Source organism: Pristis pectinata, chromosome 3 (genome assembly GCF_009764475.1).
Source record: "Pristis pectinata isolate sPriPec2 chromosome 3, sPriPec2.1.pri, whole genome shotgun sequence".
NCBI classification, from domain to species: domain Eukaryota; kingdom Metazoa; phylum Chordata; class Chondrichthyes; order Rhinopristiformes; family Pristidae; genus Pristis; species Pristis pectinata.
Genome location: NC_067407.1, coordinates 119794959 through 119821514, shown reverse-complemented (window position 1 = coordinate 119821514; position 26556 = coordinate 119794959). Strand labels below are relative to the sequence as shown.

The following is a 26556-nucleotide window of genomic DNA, read 5'->3' as shown; positions in this document are numbered from 1 at the left end:
GCACAGCAGTTGGTATACTCTGAAAGCAATTTGTCAGAAGTATTTTATGACATATGCACATATTATTAAATAGTTCACAATGCTCAATTATGTAGTCATCATTTAAGATTTAAATCTTAAAAAATGAAGAGATTCAGTCATGTTTTCAATATATTTTCAAATCACATTAATAACAGCATGCTTTTCCATATCACACTACACCTATTTTCAAACACTATCAGAAATATATGAATATAAAATAATCCACATAGGAATACCTCCTTCAATTCAGATGATTGAGTTTTAAATCATAATTAAGGAAACTGGAATTCACAGGTCAGGCAGTATTTGTAGAGGGGGAAACAAATTATTTGAGAAGATTCTTAGGATTTACTTGCATTTGGAAGAGCATGGATTTATTTGGGATAGTCAGCATGGCTTTGTGGGGGGGGCGGTGGGGGAGGAACATGTCTCACAAACTTAACTGAGTTGTTTGAGGAGGTAATGAAGGTTGATGAGGGTAGGGCAGTGGATGATTATGTCTACATGGACTTTAGTAAAGTATTCGACAAGGTCCCTTGTGGAAGGCTGATCAAGAAGATTAAGGGACATGCGATCCATGGAGACTTGATAGATTGGATTCAAAATTGACTTGGTCATAGAAGACAGAGGGCAGTAGTGGAGGGGTGTCATTCTGACTGGAGGTCTGTGACCATTGGTGTTCTGCAAGGATCAGTGCTAGGAACTCTTGTTTGCTTATAAATGATTTGGATGAAAATGTGGGTGGTCTGACAAGCAAGTCTACGGACTACACAAAAATGACTGAAATTGTAGATAGTGAGGTAAGTAATCAAAGGATGCAGCAGGATATAGATCAGTTGGAGTGGGGAAATGTCAGATGGAGTTTAGTCCGAACAAGTGTGAGGTGGTACATTATGGAAGATCAAATGCAAGAGGAAAGAAAATGGCAGAACCTTTAGGTGCACTGGTGTACAGAGGAATCTTGCAGTCCTAAAAGTGGCAACACAAGTAGATGGGATGGTAAAGGAGGCATATGGTATGCTTACTTTCATTGATTGGGGTACTAAGTATAAAAGTTGTACATGTTGCAGCTGTATAAAATTTTGGTGAGACCACATTTGGAGCACTATGTGCAGTTCTGGTTGCTGCATTATCGGAAGGATGTGGAGGCTTTGGAAAGGGTGCAGAAGAGGTTTACCAAGATGTTGCCTGGATTAGAGAATATTAGCTATGAAGGAGAGGTTGGACAAACTTGGATTGTTTTTGTTGAGATCCTAGGGCTTTAACCTGCTCAATAAGATGATATGCTGTTCCTTAAGCTTATCTTGGACTTCAATTCAAAGACAGAGCTATCAGACTGGAAGTGAGATAGAAAATTGAATGTGCTTGGATTCTCCAATATAGGAGATCCCATTGTGTGTACTAAATCCAGTACATGAAATTGGAGTAAAAGTGTTGCTGCTTCACTTGGAAAGGTTTCTGGTCTCTGGATGGTAGGAAAAGAGGTGAAAGGACAATTATTACATTTCCAATGTAAGAGCATTGGAATTAGAAAGAAGAGGCCATTGGTCTACATTGTCATTCAACAAGATCATAACTGATTCAACCCTTTTTCCTGCCTTATCACCAAAAGCCTTGGTTCCTCTTGTATCCAGAGATCAAGCAATGCAATCAGTGACTGAGCCTCCACAGCCTTCAAAGAGAGAGAATTCCAAAGATTCACCACCTCAGTGGCCTTAGCCTTAATTTGATACACTGACCACTAGTTCTGGAATCTTAGCTGGGGAAAACATACTCCCTATATCTACCTGCCAAGACCCAAGTATTTTGAATGCTTCAATGAGATCACCTTTCATTTCTCGGAATGATAAAGAGAGTTCTTACCTACTCAATGTCTCCTCATATGAGAGGCCCACCATCCCAGGAACTAGTCTGGTGAATCTCTGCTGTATTCCCTCTATAGAAAGCATATTTTTTTGTACGCAAGGAAACCAAAATTGTACACCAGGTGTGAAAAATATAAAAATAAACTGCTGGAAGAACTCAGCAGGTCAAGCAGCATCTGTGGAGGTAAAGAGATGGTTGATATTTCAGGCCAAGACCCTGCATCATTATGCCATGTCACCCTTTGCCTCCACTGATGCCATTTAACAGACCGAGCTCTTCCAGCAGTTTTTTTTTGCTCTAGATTCCAGGATCTGCAGTCTGTTGTGACTCCAGGTGTGTTCTCACCAAGGCCCTGTCTTTTTCTTGTAGTCAAATCCTCCTGCAATAAAGGCCAATATTCTACTTAATTTCTTAACTGTCTGCTGCAGCTGCAATTACTTCTAGTCAAATCCAGTTTTTGTAATATGCACAAGAATGGTAAGATTCAGGTACAATGAAAAAACTTGCTTGCAGCAGTATCACAGGCACCTAGGTTCAGGCAACACACAGAATATAAATTAAACAGACAGTGAAGAAAAAAAGTGTGCAAAGAAAGACATTAGTGCAAAAAAAAAGAGCCAACTCCATGGTAGTGCAAGAGGTGGTCCGTAGTGTTCTGTTGCTGAGCTAGCATTAGGGTTGTGCAGGTTGGTTCAAGTCCTAATGGTTGTAGGAAGTAGCTGTTTCTGAACTTGGTGGTGGAGGACTTCAGGCTTCTGTACCTCCTGCCTGATGGTAGCAGCGAGAAGGTGGCATAATCTGGATGGTGGGGATCCTTGATGATAGATTCCGTTCTCCCTGAAGCAGTGCCTCCTGTAGATGCTTTTAATGGCAGGGAAGGCTGTACTCATGAATGGTGTACGAGGATATCTAGGTGTCTTTGAACATCAACCGTTCCAAGCTTACTCCATTTAAAGAATTACACAACATTTCTTTTTCTTATCGAATGGGATAGCCTCTCACTTTTCCACAATGCATTCTATCTGTCACATTGTGCCCACTGACCGAAGATGTCTATATCTTGTTGGATTTTCTGTCATATGCTCATCACTATTCACATTACCAATCAGTTCTGTGTCATCAGCAAACCTGGAAATATGATATTTGGTCCCTCAGCCCAATGATATAGATTGTGAATAGTTAAGGCACAAGCACCGATCTCTGCTGTACCCTAACAAGTCATAACCAGCCAACCCTGAAAAGAACTCATTAACCATCTCTCAATCCATGTTGGTATATTGCTCTCAATTCCATCTGCTCTAACCCCCTATTCACCAACATCCTATGTGGGACTTTAGCAAAAGCTTCTGAAACTCCACATAAACCTCATCCACTCTGTAACTGTTACTATAACGATATTCATCTACTTCCTTTGGTAAAACATAATTTGCAGGTAAGGCAAGAAAAAAAAATGGGTTACTGATAGTAGAGTTGATTTCTCTGACCAGAAGCTACATCATGCAGAAACAACTGCTGAAATGGTATACTCATGCGACACAGACGTCCTTCCTATATAAAAAAAATGGAACTTTGGAGAAACAACATTCTAGCTAGCAAGCCTAATTCTCATGAGAGTTTCACTGTCTCAATGCTGAACATGCAGGAATAGTGGTTCCACCAGCTCTAATCCCAACCCCCTTCGTACTGCTATATATATAGGCAATCTTCCCGTTCCCTCTCAGTCCGGATCCAGGATCTTGACCCAAAATGTCAATTTGCGCCTTTTGCCTCCACAGATGCTGAATTGACCTTCTGAATTATTCCAGCATTACTTTTGTTGGAATTTCTCAATTTGCTCTGAATCAATTCCATTCTGGACACATGATGGAAGATCCAAAGAAGGAACTTCACTCCACATAGACAAGGAGATGAGAAGAAATTCCTTCACCTAGAGGGGAGAGAGTCACTGGAATTCTCCACTCCAAAAAATGTGGAGGGTCAGTATTTTCAAGAACTTCTTGATAGATTTTCAGTTATTGTGAGAATCAAGGGATACAGGCTAGTGCTGGAAAGTGGCACTGAGGTAAAAGATCAGTCATGATTTTATTGGATGGTGGAGCAGGTGTGAGGCACCCAATAATTTACTCCTGCATCTATTCTTATGTTTCGCTCTTATGTGAGGATTACTTTTACCAATGCTATGATGGACAGATGCAACTGTCACAAATGAAGACAAGATCAAGTAGGTTTTGCTTGTTGTGTTGGCTCTCTCAATACCTGACATAAAAATGAAGCTATGTCCTTAATGACTTAACCAGCTCAGTCATCTGTGATATGAGAAAGTATTCCCCACATGGACACGGAAGTATCCTAACCAGATTCTACTTTTCTCTGTGTGTCTTTCAACATTGGAGTACCAATTTATCAGCTGACGGATGGTAATCAGTAAGTGATTTCTTTCTACATAATTGAACAGGTTTCATGAGATATTAAGGGCCCTGGCTACTCTATCCCAAACATACATCTTTGCACAGCCACCTCCAGTAGTTCAAGTGGTTTTACAAAATATACCGTAATATTATGGAATCATCTGAGAGTTTGGGTGAAAAAAATCTTATTCCGGGACAGCTCACCCAATTTGTGTACAAGTACCATATGTTAATGAGGATGACTTTTCAGGTCAACTGGATTGGGCCTTGTCATGTCTGAATCTACTTTTATTATTGTCATCTGTCCTAGCAACTAAATGATTTGCTAGTTCATTTCAAAGGGCACTTAAGATGAACCACGAAGCTGTGCATATTTTTTTCTTTTATTCCTTAAACTGTTAACATTCTACATGCTCAGACTGCAAATATGGCAATGTGTATAATGCCCAGTAATCAGTTAAAAAAAAACATAACTACAGCTCTCTAAACAGTTATTGGTTACTGTAATAGTTAATCAATCATAGCCATAAAACAATCCAAGTTCAAAAGGACATGGCAGTTCAGCCAAACATGTCCTTTTTCATCTCTGTTAAGCAATCAATTTTAAATATATTGCTTAGTATTGGGGCAGTACAGTGACACAGCTGCTGCATTTGCTGCTTTGCAGTGCTGGAGACCTGGGTTCAATCCTGACCTTGGGTGCTATCTGCATGGAGTTTGCATGTTCCCTGTGACCACGTGGGCTTCCCCCAGGTGCTCTGGTTTCTTCCCACATCCCACGTGTGGGTTGGTAGGTTAATTGGCCACTATAAATTGTCCCTGGTGTGTACGTTAAGTTGTAGAATATGGGGAATTGATGAGAATGTGGGAATAATATAAAAAATAGGATTAACGCAGGATTAGTGTAATTTAGTGGTTGATGGTCAATGTGGACTCAGGTGGGCTGAAGAATCTGTCTCCGTGCTGTATCTCTCTCTAACCCCAAAGCCTATAGTCCCCTCTGCTTTACACTTTCAAGCAACTTTATCTTAAAAAAAATACAATAGTTTTCTGCCAGTGCCAGTTCACGGTAAAACATCCTGAGTATGAATAAACATGTAAAGATATTTCTTTTTAAACTTTTCTCAGCTTAAGTGATAACTTTACATTTATTGGCTCTACATCGCAGACTGTAGATGAGATGGTCTTTCTATACATATGGTTAAAATACTTCAATTTTTTTTTAAAAAAAGCCTCTTAAATCTACCGTCTTCTCTTTTTCTGTCAAAAGACTCAGAATCACAAATGCTTCCTCATTAACCAAAATTTTCAATCCTGACATTGTTCAAATGAATGCCTTTTCTCAAGCAGTGCACTCAAATGTCACATAGTACTTCAACTGCCATGGTACCCTTGTTTTGAATACATTCACCATTACCTTTCCCTCCGACTCCACATCCCTTTTAATAAAATCTAACATTGTACTGCCCTTTTAAATTTGCACATAGAGAATTATGCATTTCCAGTTCCTTCCTCCTCCCCCCATCTCTCATTGATCCTCAGTTTAGTCTTCAGAATGATAATCTGTGAAGAGATCATTTTCTAGGAATGCAGTTTCTGATATAAAAACTCTTTCTGAACCAAAGCTTACCTATACTAAATACCTTGCCATGAGCTTTCAGTCAAATACTGCATGACAAGCCTGGAGAAATGAAAAACTTTCAATGACAAAAAGACATTATCTTTAAAAGCCAGAAAGCGTCAATCCATGCTAGAAAAACCTGCATAATCCACACTCTACAACCTCTCAGTGGATGAGGATTACACCATTTTTCAGAGACCCAGTTGAGCTAAACTTGAACAATTATCTCATCGTACTGAACTGAACAGCATTCTTTCACCACAAGCACATTACCTGACCTCAAGAATTTTGAAGATCTGTTGGGAATCAGGGTCATGTGAGAATTACAGTGAATAATCCCAAGAAAATCTTTTACACAGTACAAGGTTAAACTATCCCTTAGTCACTTTCAGCCTCCAGGGTTCGAATAATACAGCATCAGTCTCTGGATTTTCTTACTCTCGGGTCCAATCCTCTTAATCCCTGCCTAAGCACCCATTGCTCAGTCGTGATTTCTCCTTTTCCATCTGTCAGTCTTAAATCAACAATTTGTACATTAGACAGTATAATGCAGACAATAAAGGATTTATATTTCACTATCTTAAAATCTTTTGCACAATAAAAAGTTGAGCCATTAGATCACTAATCGGCAGCAGTCACACCAACATTTTTTTTTCCCCCACTTTGCCTTCTTCCCCGACCCTGGCCCAACTCAATTTAAAACTTACTTGCTTTTGATATCCATGGCATCCTCCAATAACCCATGACTTAGAAGCATGTTGATGAAGCTTGAATAAGCAGCTGAGCTAAGTAGTAGACCCCTCTTTTCAGCTTCCTGGAATATTTTATGGGCTTCTAGCAAAATGAAAACAACTTCCGTTAAAGTAGAATTGAAGAGTATGGCTTTCTGCTAAGGTTTACAAATCCCCAAAAGAAATAAAAATTACTTTTCAACAACTTGAGAGAAAGCTATCAGGCTTCAGAGCACCTTCAGTGCAGACATTTTATTTATAATTTATGAATAAAGGTCATAAAAATATTAGTTTTTAGTATTTAAAATTAGCCAGTGTCATTGTCAATATGTGTAAAAAAAATAACATGCTGATTCTGAAGGCAATTTTATTCCTGCAACACTGCATCCTTGAAAGCATACAGATGTGGAACTTTGCATGAGAATCTTTTATTCCTAGTTGTTTCCATGTGCTAAATTTCATTTCAGAACAATATTTCACTCCCAGGACTAATCTTAATATAGAGACTGGTGAGCTCACTTCAGTAACAAGAATTGCTGGTAATGGCGATCACACTGTTCTATTTTAGTGTAACCAAACCACATCCGCTCCGTCTTCATACACCCACTCTCCATGGCCATTCAGATATACCCAATTCCAATATTTGCAAATTAGGGTTAACGATGAAAAGAATCTTTACAGGAGATACAGTGACATGCAAAAGTTTGGGCACCCCTGGTCAAAATTTCTGTTACTGTGAATAGCTAAGTGAGTAAAAGATGACCTGATTTCCAAAAGGCATAAAGTCAAAGATAACACATTTCTTTAATATTTTAAGCAAGATTAATTTCCATCTTTTAGTTTCAAAATAACAAAAAAGGAAAACGGCCCGAAGCAAAAGTTTGGGCACCCTGCATGGTCAGTACTTAGTAACACCCCCTTTGGCAAGTATCACAGCTTATAAATGCTTCCTGCAGCCAGCTAAGAGTCATTCCATTCTTGTTTGGGGTATTTTCGCCCATTCTTCCTTGCAAGAGGCTTCTAGTTCTGTGAGATTCTTGGGCCGTCTTGCATGCACTGCTCTTTTGAGGTCTATCCACAGATTTTCGATGATGTTTAGGTCGGGGGACTGTGAGGGCCATTGCAAAACCTTCAGCTTGTGCCTCTTGAGGTAGTCCATTGTGGATTTGAGGTGTGTTTAGGGTCATTATCCTGTTGTACAAGCCATCCTCTTTTCATCTTCAGCTTTTTTTTTTACAGATGGTGTGATGTTTGCTTCCAGAATTTGCTGGTATTTAATTGAATTCATTCTTCCCTCTACCAATGAAATGTTCCTCGTGCCACCGGCTGCAACACAAGCTCAAAGCATGACCAATCCACCCCCATGCTTAACAGTTGGAAAGGTGTTCTTTTCATGAAATTCTGCACCCTTTTTTCTCCAAACTTTCCTGCGTCCTTACCACAAAATTCAGCGTCAGAAGTTTGCAAAGGAACATCTAAACAAGCCTGATGCATTTTGGAAACCAGCCCTGTGGACTGATGAAGTTAAAATAGAACTTTCTGGCTGCAATGAGCAAAGGTATGTGTCATCTTTAACTTTATGCCTTTTGGAAATCAGGTCATCTTTTACTCGCTTGGCTATTCACAGTAACAGAAATTTTGACCAGGGGTGCCCAAACTTTTGCATGCCACTGTAGCTGAATGAACCAAGAATTGGAATGGTGAGATATAACACTTAGTAACTTTATTTGAACAGGCAGAGGTTAGAAGATATAATTTGCATTCACATAGCACGCTTTGGAACACCAAACTGTCTCAAAGAATTTAATTGATAATCAAATGCTTTTTAAGCATCAGTTTTGTAATTTAGAGAACATGGGAACCTATTTGTGCACAGCAAGGCCTCACAAACAGCAAGGAGGTAATTAACAAACATAATTTGATGTTTTGTTGAGGGGCAGATAAATATTCATTATGATACAGAAGACTCATCTGCTCTTCTCCGAATAATGTCACGGGATGTTTTACATCCACCCAAGGGGGCAGGCAGATGGATCCTCTGAAAGGTAGCACTCAATGACAGTACAGTGCCCCCTGAAATACTGCTCTGGGAAATCAGCCAAGATTATCTGCTCAAATCCTTGAGCAGTGTCTTCAGCCATGCAATCTTCACATGCAAATGCTCTCACCGAGCCAAGTATGACACTTAATTGGTGCACAGACGTACCAAGAAAAGGCAATAAAAATTGTCAGAAAGCATTTCATTGTAAAGTGTCAAGTAAGTTGAATTCTGCAACTGGTAAACACTAGGTAAAAGCCATAGAAGTCCCATGAGAGGGAATAAATGCTTCAAATCTATTAATCCAAAATATACCAGAACTGAAAATCATAAGACTCCTGGACAATATCTGTGCAGATGCAATGTTTCACTCAACATATTTTGTTGACCAAAATATAACCATTTTAATCCTGACTGGGAGAAACAGAAGAGTTAACAAAAATAATAATTTTAGTTTTCGAGGTAATTTGACACAGATTCCTAACAAGAGAGCTTCAAGAAAGGAAAGCTTAACTGGATTTCTCTAATTGCAAGCAAACCTCTGACACTCAAAGTCTTCGCACTTGAGTACCGAGATTGCTCCATCTTGATGAACTCTCACAAACACTAGATGTCTCCATTTGAAAAGAACATTACTATTCTGCTCCACAGTAATAAGTTGTACCGTAAAAATCACATTTTCCTACCACAGAAGGAGCCTTTCAACTCTATGTGCTTTCACAAGATTTTTGAAGGAGCTGTCCAATTTAGTCCCACATCCCAGCTTATCCATAACCCTACAGTTTATACTTGATGTGTAACTGCCTTTTGAAAGTTGCCATAAAAAATTATTCCAAAACTTCTGAAGTAGCAAGTTTTAGAATTTACAAAACTCAGTAACAAGTGGTGTGTGAATAGTTACTTGATCATCCAATTAAATATTGAAAGAAGGCTGAATTATAAAACTCAACTATTAAGCCATAATAGCATTGCAGTTATGGCCTTGTTCATAGCCAATGTCATTTTTATTTAAAAACAGGAGGCCTGGCCATTAGAAAAGAATATAAACATTAAATGCTGGAAACTCAGTGGGTCAGATAGTATCAGCAGAGAAAGAAACATGAGTTAACATGTCAGAGGTTGACTTAATATATTAATATACCTCCATCAGAAAGTGAACTGGAACATAACTGATTTCCCTCCTCGCAGATCCTACCCGACCTGAGTTTTCCAGAATTTTCTATTTCAGACTTCCCGCATTCACAGTGAAATAGGAAGAAAAGTTCAGTTTCTAAAATATGCTTGCCAGGTGCTAGCACAGAGTGACAGAAATGTGCATCAGGACAGGCTACGTTTTTGCCTTTACTGCTATTTTCTTCTTTCGTCTCCTAAAGGTAGTTAAAGACTGGATTTACTCAAGGCTCACCCAGCTTGTATTCCCTAATTCAGCACGAACCTACAAGTCAATAACTTTCCTGGCCTGAATAGCTTAATACCAAGGAAAACAGTGCCTTTATAAATCAGCCAAATTTTAAAATCTGCAAAATTTTCAATTAAAGACAACTTAAATATACTCATACAAGAAACAGAAAGTAGGCCACTAAGCCCCTCAAGCCTGTCCCGCCACTCAATATGATCACTGCTGGCCTCATCTCCTCTTGTGTGCCAGTTTCCCATAACTCTCAGTTCTTCAATCTTTCAATATTTATCTATCTCTACCTTAAATATATCCAGTGATCCACCCTCCACACACCCATAGGGACAGTGAATTCCAGTCATTCAGTAGCCAAGAGAAGAAATTTCTACACACCTCAGTTGTAAATGACCACTCTCTCATTATTTTGTAGCTATATCACCTTGTTCATGACTCTCCCACAAGTGAAAACATCTCAATGTGTACCCTGTCAACTCCCCAAGGGAACCTTTGTTTGAATAATGTCCCTGATTCTTCTAAGTTTCTGAACACAGACCCAAACTATTTAGTTACTCTTGGTAGGACAAAGCTCTTATCCCAGGAATTAGTCTGGTCACTCTCTTTTGGACTGCCTCCAATGCATTTACATTCATTTATAGGTAAGGAGACCAAAACTGTGTACAGTATTCCAGGTGTGGCCTCACCAACACACTGTACAACTATAACAAATCTTCTCTTCTCTTAAACTCCAATCCCTTTGCGATAAAGACCTAAACATCATTTCCCTTCTTAACTACTTATTGGACCTGCTTGTTAACTTCTTGTGATTCATGCACTCAGAAACACCAGACCCCTCTGAACTTGACCCATTTGCAGTCTTGCTCCATTTGGATAATAACTTCTGATATGGAAATGCAAGACCTCACACTTCCCAACTTTAAACTTCATTTACCAGGTTTTCACCCAATCACTCAATCTATCTGCATCCTGTTGCAGAACCACAATGTCTTCATTCCAATTGCCATTCCACCCATTTTCATATCATCAGTTAAAATATTCATTTTTTCAATGTATATTTAAATACAATATCAATTTGGATTTCAAAACTTATGACAAACTGTACCTTGAATATTATTTTTCTTGGAAAGTATGAGCAATCTGCGTTGATAGTCACTGGCAGAGTCAACAGGTAAATCAGGCATTCTTGTTCGTGTACTTTGACCAACAGAAGATGAAGTGGTTGTTGTGGCATCCTCATACCATGTCTGTGTAACAATTTAATTACAATATGTTGGATTTATTAAATATAGAAAACAGTATCAGGCACATAATCAAGGTAAACATAGCTGGTTTTTACTTTTCCTTCTATTCCAACAAGCACCCTCTTTTTATCTATAGTATTGAATTTCATAGCGCACACAGTTTTAATCTACAGGTAGCATGATTGACTCCCAACAATTCTGTTCAGAAACTGGCAGATGTTAGTAAAAGTAGATGACGATGATTTCTTCCATAGCTTCCCCTTCTCCTGGGGAAATGCCTGGACTCCAAGGCATCACTGTGAGATGGCTCAGGCCAAGTATGGATGAGCTCATGTCCTACTGTTCCACAGTATTGACTAAATCAACAATTATCTTCCAAACATTAGTGCAACAGCAGTTGGAAATCAAGATCATATTATCAGTTTCCTTTTCCCTGTGCCATTTCTCCAGAGATGAAGTAAATAGTTGTCATAGCCAGCAAATAGATAAGTTGATCATTCCCAGGCTTGTAAGATTCAAGAACTCATGTAAGAACTCATCCTTCAAGTCAGCTCATTTCTAATCAATTTTAAAACCTTATAGATCCTGCCCCATTACTGCCAACAAGCATAATTTAAAACTGACATATTAAAATTGTCCATTTACTTGAAAAGATTGGGAACACAATAAACAGACAACAGATTATTTTATGCAGCTGTCTTACAGAGAAACATGTTGTGAAAGTGCAGGAAACAAGCATTATTTAATTAAGCAAGACTGAATACAAAGAATGCAAATAAAAGAAATGTAATTCTAACAAAAGTTAAAAATGCTAAGCCTAACCCAACAGCAACAGAATGACAAGAAGAGAAAGAAAAACTAAACAAATCCAAGAAAGGAGTGTCAGTCAAACCACAAACAGTTTACAAAAATTAGGAGACATAGGTTTTATGCTCACATACCTTAAAAGTAAAGCAAACAGGAACCTAAAGTATCTTTTTTTTATTTTGGACAGGTACATGGATAATGATACTAACTCGGATAATAATAGAAAAACAGAATGTATGGACTGAAGTGAGTCCTTAACCTAATAAAAATACCAGAGTAAGATGCGAAATGCAAACTAACAATTAAAGTGCTTGAAACATCAGCAGCTGACATTCAGATCATGAGATAGAGTCATAGAGCTATACAGCATGGATACAGGCCCTTCAGCCCAATGAGTCCATGCCAACCACGTTGTCCCTGAGCTAGTCCCAATTTCCTGCATTCGGCCAATATCCCTCTAAGCCCCACCCCTCCATGTACCAATCCAAGTGTTTCTTAAATGATACTATTGTACCTGCCTCAACCACTTCCTCTGGCAGCTCCTTCAATATACTCACCTCCCTCTGGATGAAAAAGTTGCCCCTCAAGTCCCTTTTAAATCTTCCACCCTCACCCTAAACCTATGCCCCCTAGTTTTGGACTCCCCTACCCTGGGGAAAAGACTGTTACCATCCACCTTATCTTCGCCTCTCGTAATTTTAAACACTTGTATAAGGTTGCCCTCATTCTCCTATGCTCCAAGGAATAAAGACCTACAGTGGCCAACCTCTCCCTATAACTCAGGCCCTCTAGTACTGGTAACATCCTCTTAAATCTTTTCTGCACTCTTTCCAGTTTAACGTCTTTCCTATAAGAGGGTAACCAAAACTGCACACAGTACTCCAAGTGCGGCCTCACCAACAACTTGTACAACTGCAAAATAACGTCCCAACTCCTGTACTCAGTGCCCTGATTGATGAAGGCTAGCCTGTTAAACACCCTTTTCACAACCCCTTCTACATGTGACGCTGCTTTCAACAAACTATGCACTAGTACTTCTAAGCCCCTCTGTTCCATTACACTCCCCAGTGCCCTACCGTTCATAGTACAAGTCCTACGCTGGTTTGACTTTCCAAAATGTGACACCTCACATTTATCTGTATTTAAATCCATTTGCCACTCCTCGGCCCACTTCCCTACCCGATCAAGATCCCCCTGTAATCTGTGATAACCTTCTTCACAATCAACAACTCCTAATTTTGTGTCATCTGCAAACTTGCTGATCAAGCCTTGTGCATTCACATCCAAATCATTTATATAAATGACGAGTAATAAAGATCCCAACACCAACCCCTGCAGCACACCACTAGTCACTGGTCTCCATTCTGAGAAACAACCTTCAACCACCACCCTTTGATTTCTATCTCCGAGCCAATTTTGAATCCACCCAACTAGCTCTCCCTGGATTCCATGGGGCCTAACCTTCCAGACCAGCCAGCCATGCAGGACCTTGTCAAAGGCATTGCTAAAGTCAACATCCAATGCCCTACCTTTTGGTTACTTCTTCAAAGGACTCTAAAAATCCATCAAACATGACTTCCCACGCAAAAAGCCATGCTGACTCATAATCAGACTCTGTATCTCCAAATGTTGACAGATCTTGTCCCTCAGAATTCCCTCCAGTAACTTCCTCACCACTGATGTCAGGCAGACTGGCCTGCAGTTCTCTGGCTTGTCCTTGCTACCCTTCCTAAACAAAGGAACGACATTTGCTACCTTCCAGTCTTTGGGAACTTCACCAGTAGCTCACGATGAAGCAAATATCTCCGCAAGGCCTCTGCAATTTCTTCTCTAGCCTCCCACAAAGTCTGCAGATGTATCTGGTCAGGCCCTGGGGATTTATCCACCTTAATGGACTGTAAGCTGCAAATACGTCTTCCCTGGTAATATTAATGTTCTCCAAAATAGCTCCACTTTTTTCCCTCGTCTCTTGAGCAATCATGATTTTCTCCTCAGTAAACACAGTTAAAAATCTCACCCCTCCTGTGGCTCCAGACATAGGCAGCCCTGCTGATTTCTAAGGGGACCTACTCTCTCCCCGGTCACCCTTTTACTCTTAATATATCTGTAGAACCTCCTGGGATTTCCTTAACCTTACCTGCCAGATCCACTTCATACCTTCTCTTTACCCTCCTGATTTCCCTCTTAAGTGTATTCTTAATCTTTTATAGTCATCAAGGGATTCACTTGTCCCCGACCTCCTAAAGACAATGTATGCTTTTTTCTTCTTCTTGACCACAGCCTCAATCTCTCGTCAGCCAGGGTTCCTTAAACTTATCAGGTTTACCCTTCACCCTAACAGGATCATGCAGCCCCTGGACCCTTGATATCAAGCCTCCAATTTGCTATTCGTTCCTTTCCCTTCAAACAAGCTCGCCCAATCGACCTCTGCTAGATCCTGCCTAATTCCCTCAAAATAAGCTCTGCTCTAGTTTAGGACCCTAATCTGTGGACCTGTCCTATCATTTTCCATTAAATCATAAATAACTTGATTTCCATTGAATCATATCATAAAACAAAAATTAATGCAGAAAAATTAGTTAACAGTCATTAAAGAAAATTATAACTACGCTCACCACATCAGTTGGATCCAAAATACAACAAATATTTCCCCTCACAAGGTCCAAAAGAGCAATAATTTTTTCTAGTTAGGTCAGTTCTTAATTCCGCGTAAACATTTGTCAAATATTGCAATTACCTCACAGTCCACTGAGAATAATTCATACATTGAACAACTTCACCCTCAAATCCACTCAGTTTCTCCAGATCAAAGGCGTACGTAGCTTTGGGGGCTTGCATGGGCCAAGTTTACACCTGTCTTCTTATGAGATACATGGAAGAGTCTTTGTTTCAATCCGACTCAGGCCCCTTTTCACTCCTTCCAATCTAGCATTTGATGCTCATAATCTGGTCTCCGCTACACCAGAAAAACCAAAGGCAGCTTGGGTGACCATTTTTTGGAGCACCTGCATTTTGTCTGCAGGGTTAGGGTCAGGGTTATTCCTGACCTTCCTGTTGACTGCCACTTTAACTCTCCAGACCACCCCTACTTTGTCCTGTCTGCCTTCAGCCTCCTCATTGTTATAATGAGGTCCAATGTATGCTTGAGTTGTTACTGGAAGTTAGAGAAATCAATGTTGATGCAATCAGGTTGGAGACTACCAAGACGGAATACGTTGCTTCTCCAACCTGCGTCTGGCCAGTAACTTCTGGTAACCACTCCCCTGTTTCCCTCCCCCACCTTCCCTCATTCCTGTGGCCCCTTCACCCCTTCTCTTTCCCCTCCCCCGCCCTCACAACCTGCCCACCTCCTTCCCTTTATTCCATGGTCTATTGTCCTCTCCTATCAGATTCCTCCTTCAGCCTTTGCCTCTTCCATCCATCACCTCCCAGCTTCTCATATCATTCCCTTATACCCCAACCCCTCACTTGGACTCGCCCATCACCTGCCAGCTCGTGCTTCTCCCCCTCCCCTTCCTTTCCAGTCCTGCTGAAGGGTCTCGGCCCGAAACGTCGACTGTTCATTTCCCTCCATAGATGCTGCCTGACCTTGAGTTCCTCTACCATTTTGTGTGTGTTGCTCCAGATTTCCAGCATCTGCAGTCTCTCTTCACATTCAACGGCTTCAGGTAACATGTGCTCTGCATCAGAACCATCCAGTTTTGGCCATAGGTCATCCATTAGTAATATTGGGCCCGTTTTTCGCTTTCCATCAGCATTGCCTGACCTGCTTAGCGGTCCCTACAGCTCTATATCTTGCATTACTTTGATGTATTTTCTCTTCCTAACTGTTCACATTAATTCCTCAACCACATTACTTCTTCAACAGTTTATTCCCATGGCAATCCTGACCCTGACCTCCAAGAAATATTCCCTTTGCCCTATCCATTCCCCTCCCACCTTCTCTGCTGCTTAAATCCAACTTGTTTTCTCTTTCCCAGTTCTGACAAAGGATCTTTGATCTGAAATGTTAAATCTGTTTCTCTTTCCACAGATGTTGCCAGAAAGCCAAGTATTTTCAGCATTTTTTATTTCTATTTTACACAAAGAAAAAGGTGGTTAAATATTCAAGATTATTCCTAAATGCTCCTTCCAAAATTCCCAAAATAGAAAAACTTAACATATCCTACAAACTCTCTATAATCCATTATTTCAAAGACTAAGCTATTCATCTCAGTCATCCTAATTTTCAGAGGTCTGCAGTATTTGCAGATATGCAACCATTCCACTATTTATCATCCTGCCAGAAGTATTTTATTTTCAGTTGAAAGTTTACTTCAATTGCAGGTCCTCTTTTCCCAACAGTCATCTATCAGTAGTGTCCGCAATTGTGTGCAACAGCATTTATGGAACAAGTGTAACATTATATTGGCTTAGTAATTGGTAGGGAAATCAGAAGCAAAACAAAGGAAAAAAGGATTTGATTGGTGGGATATGGCAAAAAGTGGCATATCCTAAAAATTACATGTACTGATAAGAGAGTCAAGAATTACATATGCAAGTTACAGATGACATTGGACCTCAATGATTTTTTGTTACATTAAGTAGGGCATGAAACAACAAGTACTTGAGGTCTAGATCAGCCATGGGCTAATTGAAAGGGCTAGAGTGACTGGTTGGCCTTCTGCGGTTCCTGTCTAACTGTCCAAAATAATTGGTGCTTGAACAGATAATAGCAATTATACATTTTGATTAAACTTTCAGTAACGTTTAAGAAAGCAAGTAAGCTTGTAAGTTTAAAATGGTTACCTCAGGAACTTCAAATGGAATTTCTTGACCGTTGCTCCTGAGTATTTCAGCAAGTATTCGGAGGGTTCGCTCTCGGGGGATCACATTTTCCTCCTGCATTTTGGTCCACGTTGCATCAGCTTTGCGCCAGTCATTATTTTCCTCTGTTTAAAATAAGAAAATATGCTTAACAAAATAATTTCAGACCTCCACTGAGAAGGTTGTGAGGTGGAAAAAGCAACAAGGAAAAATCTTTCCATGAGATACATTACTAAATGTTTGAGAAAAAGAATTTCTTTCCCCAACCTCTGAAATCAAGAATGCAGTCGGCCAGCCTAGGAATCACATCATGCACAAAAGCCATGGTTTAAAGAAGCCATGTGCGTACAGGATGAGAAGTTGGAAACTCGTATTTCATACATTGAAAGTACCACTAATATGGAGATGCTACATACCTGACTCTAACCATCATTAATTAGATCAGACTAGCCCTCTGAAGTATAAAGGCAAATTTCACCTGTTTTGTTAAGGACAGTTTTTGGACGAGTGCCATTCCAAAACATGTATTGATTGCCATTTGATGCTACAGTGCATCTCCTGATTCTATTGTGCTTCAGCGTGGTATACACATGGAGAAGTGGGGATAAAACTGGCATCCTACAAGAAATCTGTAGCAAGTACCTGATTGCATGCTCAGCCATCAGATTTCTGATTAACCTCCTTTAACAGCAAACAAAAAAAAAAACTACAAAATGTTAAAAAATTTCTTGCCTCCTACCTGGTCATTATTGCACTGCTGTTTGATGCAAGTAAAGTGATTGCTGATTATCCTACATCACAACAGTGATTACACTTCAAAAGCACTTCACTAACTGTAAAGCACTTTGGCATATTCTCAAAGGAATTTAAAAACTAAGTACCTTAGCATTTCAAGCTGGAATTTATTCCATAATTCACCATTTTTGTTTAGCAATGAGCTGATGCCAGCCCCAAAGATTACATTTGGAGTCTTGCTGTGAAAAGGCAGGACAGGAACAGCCTTAGTTTAGGAGGCCCCCAAATTTCAAAAAGTTTGAACTCCTTAAAAAAAAATCCTCACAATTAATAAAAATATGATAAAAGCAGAACACATAATTCACCAGGAAATATCAATGAAAGCATTATGGTTCTTTGTGTCAATATCATAAAATTATTTGCTTTTAAATATAAAATGGGGAGATTCTGGAGCAAGTTTAAGTTTTCTTCACCTGCCATCTTTTTCTGGCTTCTCAAAACGAAAGCAAAATGTTACGCTTGATGGGGCTGCACTGGTTAAGCAACATAGAACAACATGAGTGACACTAAGAATACAAATGAACAAAAAAAATGATTTGAGAACAGAAAGCAAAGGTTATGATGAAGTAGTTTCTTGGACCAGAAAGATGGTTCACTTGTGCTCCATTGGGGTAATAAGGATTTTCAACAGTTAAATCAGACAGATTAAGAAACTGAAGGAAAACATTGAAATCTTCTAATGATAAGATTCTGAGAGCAAGTCACCCAATAAGATGGCACTGATGTCCAAAATGGAGGAATGTGAAGTGATCCGGACTTTAAATTAATGTAAATAAATCTTAAAAAGAGAGCGTCTCCTAGAATGGATACCTGGGATATAAAATAGATGTAGTCTTGGTTTTGAAGGCAGAATCAAATAATACAAAAGAAGGTAATGTTGTACTTTCACAGGTTCTTAGTTAAGCCCTCAGGCACAGTAGTGTAGCGGTTAGCATAACGCTATTACAGCGCCAGTGACCCGGGTTTACTTCTGGCCACTGTCTGCAAGGAGTTTGTATGTTCTCCCTGTATCTGCGTGGGTTTCCTCCAGGTGCTTTGGTTTCCTCCCACATTTCAAAGACGTACAGGTTAGGAAGATGTGGGCTTGCTATGTTGGCGCCAGAAGCGTGGCTGCCCCCAGAACACTCTACGTAAAAGATGCCTTTCACTGTGTGTTTCGATGTATACATGACTAATAAAGATATCTTATGCCACAGGAAATATAGTAAATAAATTGCAACAATGGAACACAGATTAACTTCAATGTTACCAGAAGTGAGATTGGGCTAACAGATTAGTAGTTCCTTGTTCTCTATATCCCTTCTCTCTTAAATAGTGGGGTCACATTTGATATGCTCCAATCTACAGGAACCATTCCAAAATCCATCTACCCTTGCTTCTATGTATTTTCCATAGAGGATAGAGGCTAGTTGGATGCTGCTGACAAGTGAAGGCATGACGCAAACAGCAAAATGATTCAATTCAGAGATGCTCAATCAATTGGAAGAGCCCACTGTCCTTTTAGGTATACATAATATAATCAGTAAAAAAACAATGATCTGCCTATGAAATATGTTACAGATTCTGTTCAATCTGTGACAAGCTTTTCAGTTAAACTCTGGATCTTGGGAGCACGTTATATACAAAGGGGACAGCAGATGACTCATTCACCAATTTTGAACATCAACATCAAGACTGAAATTTGAACAGAAAGGCAAATCAGCCTCAGAAATTGCTAAATTGTTTACAGGGGATCTTCTTACCAGCACCAACCTCCTATCCTCTATTGGAAATACACAGGATAACCAGACAGATGTAACCCACATTTAGTACTATAACCCTGCATGTCGAATCAGTAATAAGAATGACCCATAAGAAAACTATTTTCCAGATTATAGCTGCATTTTTTTGTAAGATGAAACATTCTTGTAAACAAGGCAAGCCACCCTGACTTCAGTATTTATTAAAATGATGACGACAAGGACAGTAAAAGCTGAGTAACAATCATCTGCCAATTCTCTTCTTCTGGCCGACCCCCTTCTTCAAGGGGCGATAAAATGAATGTGTTAGAGTTATAGTGGGATGAGCCAAGTGTCAGTTGTCAAAAAGTACATAATTACACATTTTTTGGCTATTCTGATGGAGAACTTCAATGCTGTAGTCAGCCTCATCTATCTAAGGAATCAGGTCAATCGTGATCAGAAATGATGCTATGTTAAGCTTCAAGATTTCTGAAAAAAGACTTCATGTACAGCATTATCTCCAGTGGTCCTCAAGATTAGTGACAATTTAAAAGATGTCCACTTACTGAAAAGCTTCATAAGGTAGTAGTACATTTGATCCCTGTCACATTCAAATAGCTTCTGGGTCATCTCCACCATGTTCTCGAGTGCTTCAACCTAAGAACAAAAATGAAAGTATTTTACAAATGATACTTAAATTTCTTAATGGATGTATCTTGTAAGTTTTCCCAAATACAGTAAGAAAGGGTCTTTTTAGAAAAGGACTGGAATTTGGTTTTACCGTTTGAATGGTATACATGCACTAAAATGTGACTTTAGATGTCCCTAAGCTCTTATTTACCCTATGCCACATCAATTTTCATCTGAAATTTGATTAACTGAAATCATACAGCTGACTTACCTGATTTGTAGCTGTGCACTTATCAGCAAACCACTGAAGTCTCCCTGGGCGTGCTCTCAGGCCAGGGGTCTGCAGGAAAAAGAATTATTTAAAGGAATCAAAAATAGCATACCACTACATCAATTCAAAATTAATACACTTCTTCATATTAACTTTTTTTTTAGCATTTGTAAGCGATGATCACATTCTTAAGCACAGAATTACCAAGGGAAACTGATGACTCTAGTAACAATTAATAGGGAGCGAATCCCACTTTAAAAATGTATGCAAAACACGGGTGGAGTTTGGATGCACAAGGAGCTTTAAAAATCAGACATTTTGCTGCCATACATCTCCTATGCAGGTTCAAGATATTTAATAGAGGTTTAGAAGCTAAGCATATAATTTAAATTGAGATTTTATGAATTCACTTCATTTGACAAAGGAAGCCTGTGTGGTTTACAATTTACATTTAACACAGTTCATTAAAGCTGTTTTTCCAAATTTATCTAAACGTAACATCTGCAATCTGATTACAGTGCTGAGTTTCCAAAATTGTTTAAATTTGAGTACTTATAAACATACACTACTCTTCAAAAGTCCTAAAATCAAATCAATTTTGTATTAATAACGAAAGTTGTCAACGAGTTCAGAGTTCCTACTTTGAAGGTAATGAGGAAATTATCAATTTTACTGCAGTAGTTAAAGTAGATTTACATGAAACTCAGCAAGAAACTAAATATTACATCAATGAGTCTGGAAAATTGAATGGAATTTGAGTTTAGGTTCAGAACAAATAGTACATTTGATTACAACTTTCAATATCTTTGTCTATCCAAATGACACTGATCTCAACAATACACAAATCCACAACATGTAATACATTAAATCTCCTGTGTTTAGACTTGATTGATGTGTCTGTCATTTCAAGGACAGCTAAGCAATAAATGCAGATATCCTTCAGTTTCATCTGATATTGAGAACAATTTTCACTTACCCTAAGTCTCAATCCTCAAAAGAACATCTAGGTCAGCTTAACCAAATCTCCTAACCTCAGTGGATGTTCTACATTTACAGCTTATTGCTCAAATACTAAGTAGTGCTTTACTAGCAAGTTATCTTATGAACTACAGAACAGTAGCAGTGGCAGTGACCTGCAACACAAAACATCCATTTCACACAATTTTGTTGTTTAAATTATACCTACAGGAGGAAGTCATCTGACATTCTACATTAGTTTTTATATACACGACTAAAATATCAACACATCCTGAACTGATCGGGTCACTTCCATTTCATACTGCCACACCTTCATCTATTCGTGCCTTCTACTTCAAAATACAGAAGGGACTCGTAACTAAAACATGCAGAGAAAAGTCATTGTTTCACAAAGCTCGTTGAGAAATATTAGTCTTCATTAACACTAAATTGGAGTATCTTCTTAGAGGACTTCCACACCTATTTTCTTATCTACCAAAGTGCAACATTTTGCTCCAGTGCAAGATGACTGCGCAGCTATATTGCAAAGCTCCAGACATTCATTGTTAAAGCGCAGGCTAGGTATTTTCAAAGACATGCAAGTTCTGGAAAAAAACAAATACAAATGATAGATGTTACTACACCTGAATGTCAACTGGAATTTTACTATACATCTGTTGACGGACATTTCTGTTTGAATGTGCAAGCTCCCCTATGTGTAGTTAAGAGAAGAAATGAAATAGTGTTCCTCAGATTAGGTTTTTTTTAAACAGTCTATGACTGATTGTGCTGCAGAACTCAAATCAACATTGGTGCATCATTAGCGAACTATTTTCGACATCTCAAGTGAGAATTTGAGAAGGAATGAAGAGCTCAATTCAAACTCCCCAGTTATCATAGTGGGATTTGAACTTGTGTTTGGAACATGAGCCAGGGCCTCTATCTGTACTCCTTAAATATTATTGATAACCAGCTCAGCATCAATTTATTGCTGGGCTTGGCTACAATAAATGTGCTACAAATGTTAGGTTATTTAAGGAAATAATAAACAGATTAATAAAGCTACCTTCCAATGGTATGACTCGTCACTCTCCCTCCCATCCCACTTCACTCAATGACAGGATATTCTGATCACAGTGACTATTATTTTAAGCCTATTATTTTATCTGCTTATCTTGCACTTGATATTTGTTCTCAATACACTTCACACCAGATTTTAATTCATTTTCACTTTTTCTTATAATAATTTCTAGTATTATTGATTCTCTCTGCACCCCTGCCCAAGACATACTTGACGTTCAACCTCTTCTATCTCATTTATTTGCTAATGTTCTTTTTTCTCCATTGTTTTGAGATTCCTTGATCTTTGCACAAAAGTCTACTCCTCCTTGCATTAGCACATCCTAATATAATAAAACATAGGAACTTGCCTCGCAGATAATGTTTAGTTTATTTCACAAAGTAGCTTTTGATTAAAGCACTCTTCTATGAGTACTGGCACATTCCAGTGATACTACAGAGATTCATTTGATTCACTTAATTCTATACAAATGCAACATATTTTTAACTCTACATTTTCCTTGAGTATTAATTATACTTTTCTCTGCAATAACATATCAACAATAACTTCAGAGTAAAATAATATGTGGACCAATATACCCAAACTGAAGTCAACCTGTCAACAAATACAGCTGTTTGTAACTAGCCATACAGAAACCACTTTGATATATGATCTCGTCTTTGTCCTTTAAAAGGACCTGCTTCTCCCTCAAATCACCTGCATTAAACATTGTGTTGCAAACGAAAATAACATAATTTTTAAAAAATACTTCCTTTGCTGGATTTCCAAAATCATGGCATCAACATGCATATAGTAGTCATCATATGAATAAAAGAAATAGTTGATGGAAATGGACCAAACCTAATCAAATTTACCTAATACTAATTTGCTAGTTTCATTATCATTGGAGTTGATAACTAATCATGACAATTATTCACTAACTAGCCTGCAGTAGACAGTAACTTGTTCTTATATAACGCCTTTCAGGTGTGCCAAATGAAAAAAATTGACATTGAGCTTCAGAAAAAGTGGCCAAAGGTTTTAATGAGTATCTTAAAGAAACGATACAGAATGGCAGAGACATTTAAAAGGAATTCAAGAGTTAAACGCCTGGTCACTGAGAAGTTTAAGTATGGCAGCTAGAGGGCTGGCGAAGACTGTAGTCAAAGAAAGTGGTGAAGTATTCTTAACAAGGAGTCAACGTGGGTTAATGAGCACAGGGTGATGGATAAAAGGGACTTGGCAAGAGTTGGACATTGGAACAAGGTTTCGAATTAAACAAGTTTTTGTGGGGCAGAAAATGGAAGACCAGCTAGGAATTAAAAGATGAATAGCCAAGTCTGGAAGTAATAAAAGCATGGTTGAAGGTTTCAGTAGGTGGGCTAAGGAAGGGGGTGGGGAGAAGCAAGCAGCTTTAGTGATAGGAATTGGTAGTCCGAAGCTCCTCTCTCATGGTCAAACATGGCACCCAAGCTTGGTTAACCAATTCTGGTTAGGATTCCAATAGTAGGTGCTAAGAGAATAGAATTTATGGTGGGAAACAAAGATAATTGTGGTCTTACCAATATTTTTTTTTACAACAGATTAAGAGGCAAGGAAATCCCCAGTGCAGGAGCTCTGTGAACCACAAGTCTAAAGTGAACCATTTCTGCCAAAAATAATAGTTACCTCATGTCTGCGATTCCTCAAACTCTATCCCAAAGTACATCCTGAAATAAATCTAATTTGCATTTGAAATGAATCTTATCCTGTTTCTATCCCTTCCCTAAGAAAAACGTCTAAGCATGCATATCACCTGTGTTTACATGTTAGCCTAAATCATCAAATAGACCTCATGATATTCTCATGGTATTGCAGAATGGGAGTGCCTTATGAAGAGAAAAATCATGGAAGTATGAACAACTGGAAGAACAAAAATAGTTCCAGTATTATTGTAACGTTGTATGAAACAACAATCCCCCCCACTAATAACCTAGCCATTCATGCCACTGTTATTTTATCTAGTAATACCAACTGCTGTTCCCTCAAGTACATACAAAAAAATGTCATAACCAATCTTTTCCACAAATTCTAACCGACTTGTCTATTTCCAGTATCTTTTTTGAAACACAGGACATTGTCCCCTGCCTATTTTAACTTTCAACAAATTTTTTTCAGGTTAACATTATGGCAATTTGCGCATTTAATTTGTAATTACTATCAATGCAACATAAGAAAAGGGATTTGGACATAATGGAATTATCACATAACTATTTAAAGAGGCATATAAAATGATCTTGCACAGATAAATTGATGCAGAAATTTAAGGTGGAAAAAACTGACGAAAATTGACCACTCAAAATGAAGAGCAGCAAATGACAAGGAAAACATACAACACCAACCTACTCAGCATAAAATGGCTCAAGATTATGGTGATGGCAGTGTCATTTGCCTTCTTCATTTTGACCATTTTGTTGCTGACCATTGTATTTTGCAGTATTGTTCTTTAACATACAGGCTTTAAAAACACTCAAACAGTTAAGTGTTTTTTTGGTGGATCATTAGTGATCATCATGGAGAAACTGATACAAATATCATTTTTATGTGCATATATAATTTTGAAGTTTAAACACAGAATTGGTTGCACTGTGGGCAAGGAAACTCTGTTACCAGAGTGCTTGATGCTGCATCTCCATGGTGCCTTTCACACTAAACCTCCAGATGGCTTTATTGATCACACTTGTGCTGATCTTGTCAAGGGTTGCCAGAGTCCTGTCTCAAGCCACTTGGATGCTAGTCCTTAGAACTGATGCTGGCCAACTGGAGACTGCACTTCAAGATATCTTTGAACACAAAGTCATCTGTAACAACCACACTTATCATATGGATGAGCCTTCTTTTTTCTACCCTACCTTATTTCTTCATACAATATCTGCCATGGAAGGTTATGGTCTTCCATTCTTATGACATAACTGGTCTATCAAAGTTGTGACTGCAACAACATTTCCTCAATGCTTCCAATCCAGTTCACAGCATTTTGTGTATGATCTCCTCTGCAGAAACCAAGCACATCCAGTCTGCAGGAGCAACTCAAGAGTCCCCTGTTGCCTGCCACTTTAATTCTCCATCACACTTACAAGATGTCCTGTCAGTGGCCTCCAGTTCTGTTATAGTGAGGCCCCCCCAATGTAGGCTTGAGGAAGGGCACTTCTCTTCAGTCTGTATACATTGCAGTCTTCCAAACTTGATATCAGTTTTATAACTTCAGGTAACTCACTTTTTCTGTCTATATTGGTAATGGCCATTTCTGCAGCAAGCCATCCATCTGTGATATAACTGTTTTTTGACCTCCATTGGCACAGCATGACTTACTGTGTATGTCCCACACTCTGCAACTTTTATATTCCTTTGTGTTCTTTTTAACTGCCCTCAATTCATTTCTCTTCAACTAACTTCCCCCATAAACCCAATGGCCAGGTAACCCTGTAAGAGATATTCCCTTCGTCCTTTCTACTCGATCCCCCCACACTCTCTGCAGCTGCAAACTAATTTCCCATTCTGACAAAGGGTCTTTCCTCAGGTGCTGCCTGACCTGCCAAGTGTTAATAGCATTTTCTTTTTTTTTTCTCATTTAGCATTTCCTCAATGCCAGTTAATTTTGTCCTTTTAAGAACCTTAAAATGAGTCAGTGTTGCAAAACAAAAACAAATTCTGGGAAACAAAACCAAATGCACATTATATTGGTAAATTTGAAATGGACACAGGCATTGCGCAATGTGGTCACTTGGCAAATTAGTGCCAATAATACAAAAATTATCTAAACAATATCCAAGTCAAGATGCTGACAAGGACTGCTTCCTCAAGGTACTCCCTTAAGTTTCTTCCATCACCAGTAGTTGGTACTCCATTTACATAGCTTAATTTTTCTCTGCTGTGGGAAATCAAAACTTATACTGGATGACGAGTGTTCCCACAGAGGTATTTAAAAAGATTAAGGGAGTCAATAGCGTAGACAGAGAAAAACAACCTCCCGTGTTGAGGAAATTCCAAACAAGGGGGCACAGTCTTAAAATTAGAGCTGTGCTATTCAAGAGTTAAAGTACTATTTTCCATACAAATCTATAATTCTCCCCCAAAGTCCATGGATTCTTGATTAACTGTAATTTTCAAGACTGAGATAAATTAATTTT

At 38.8% G+C, this 26556-nt stretch overlaps 1 protein-coding gene across 1 annotated transcript in view; it reads right to left on the bottom strand.

Annotated features, from left to right (window-relative positions):
• The window catches only part of lrpprc (leucine-rich pentatricopeptide repeat containing), a 120933-nt gene that overhangs the window by 17170 nt on the left and 77207 nt on the right, over positions 1-26556 (bottom strand). The window contains exons 26-30 of the mRNA XM_052012941.1: positions 20371-20439; positions 20036-20126; positions 16936-17078; positions 11202-11343; positions 6624-6750 (exon numbers count right to left, since the gene is read on the bottom strand). Of these exons, the coding sequence (XP_051868901.1) occupies positions 6624-6750; positions 11202-11343; positions 16936-17078; positions 20036-20126; positions 20371-20439 (572 nt within the window). The remainder of the gene's footprint in view (positions 1-6623; positions 6751-11201; positions 11344-16935; positions 17079-20035; positions 20127-20370; positions 20440-26556) is intronic.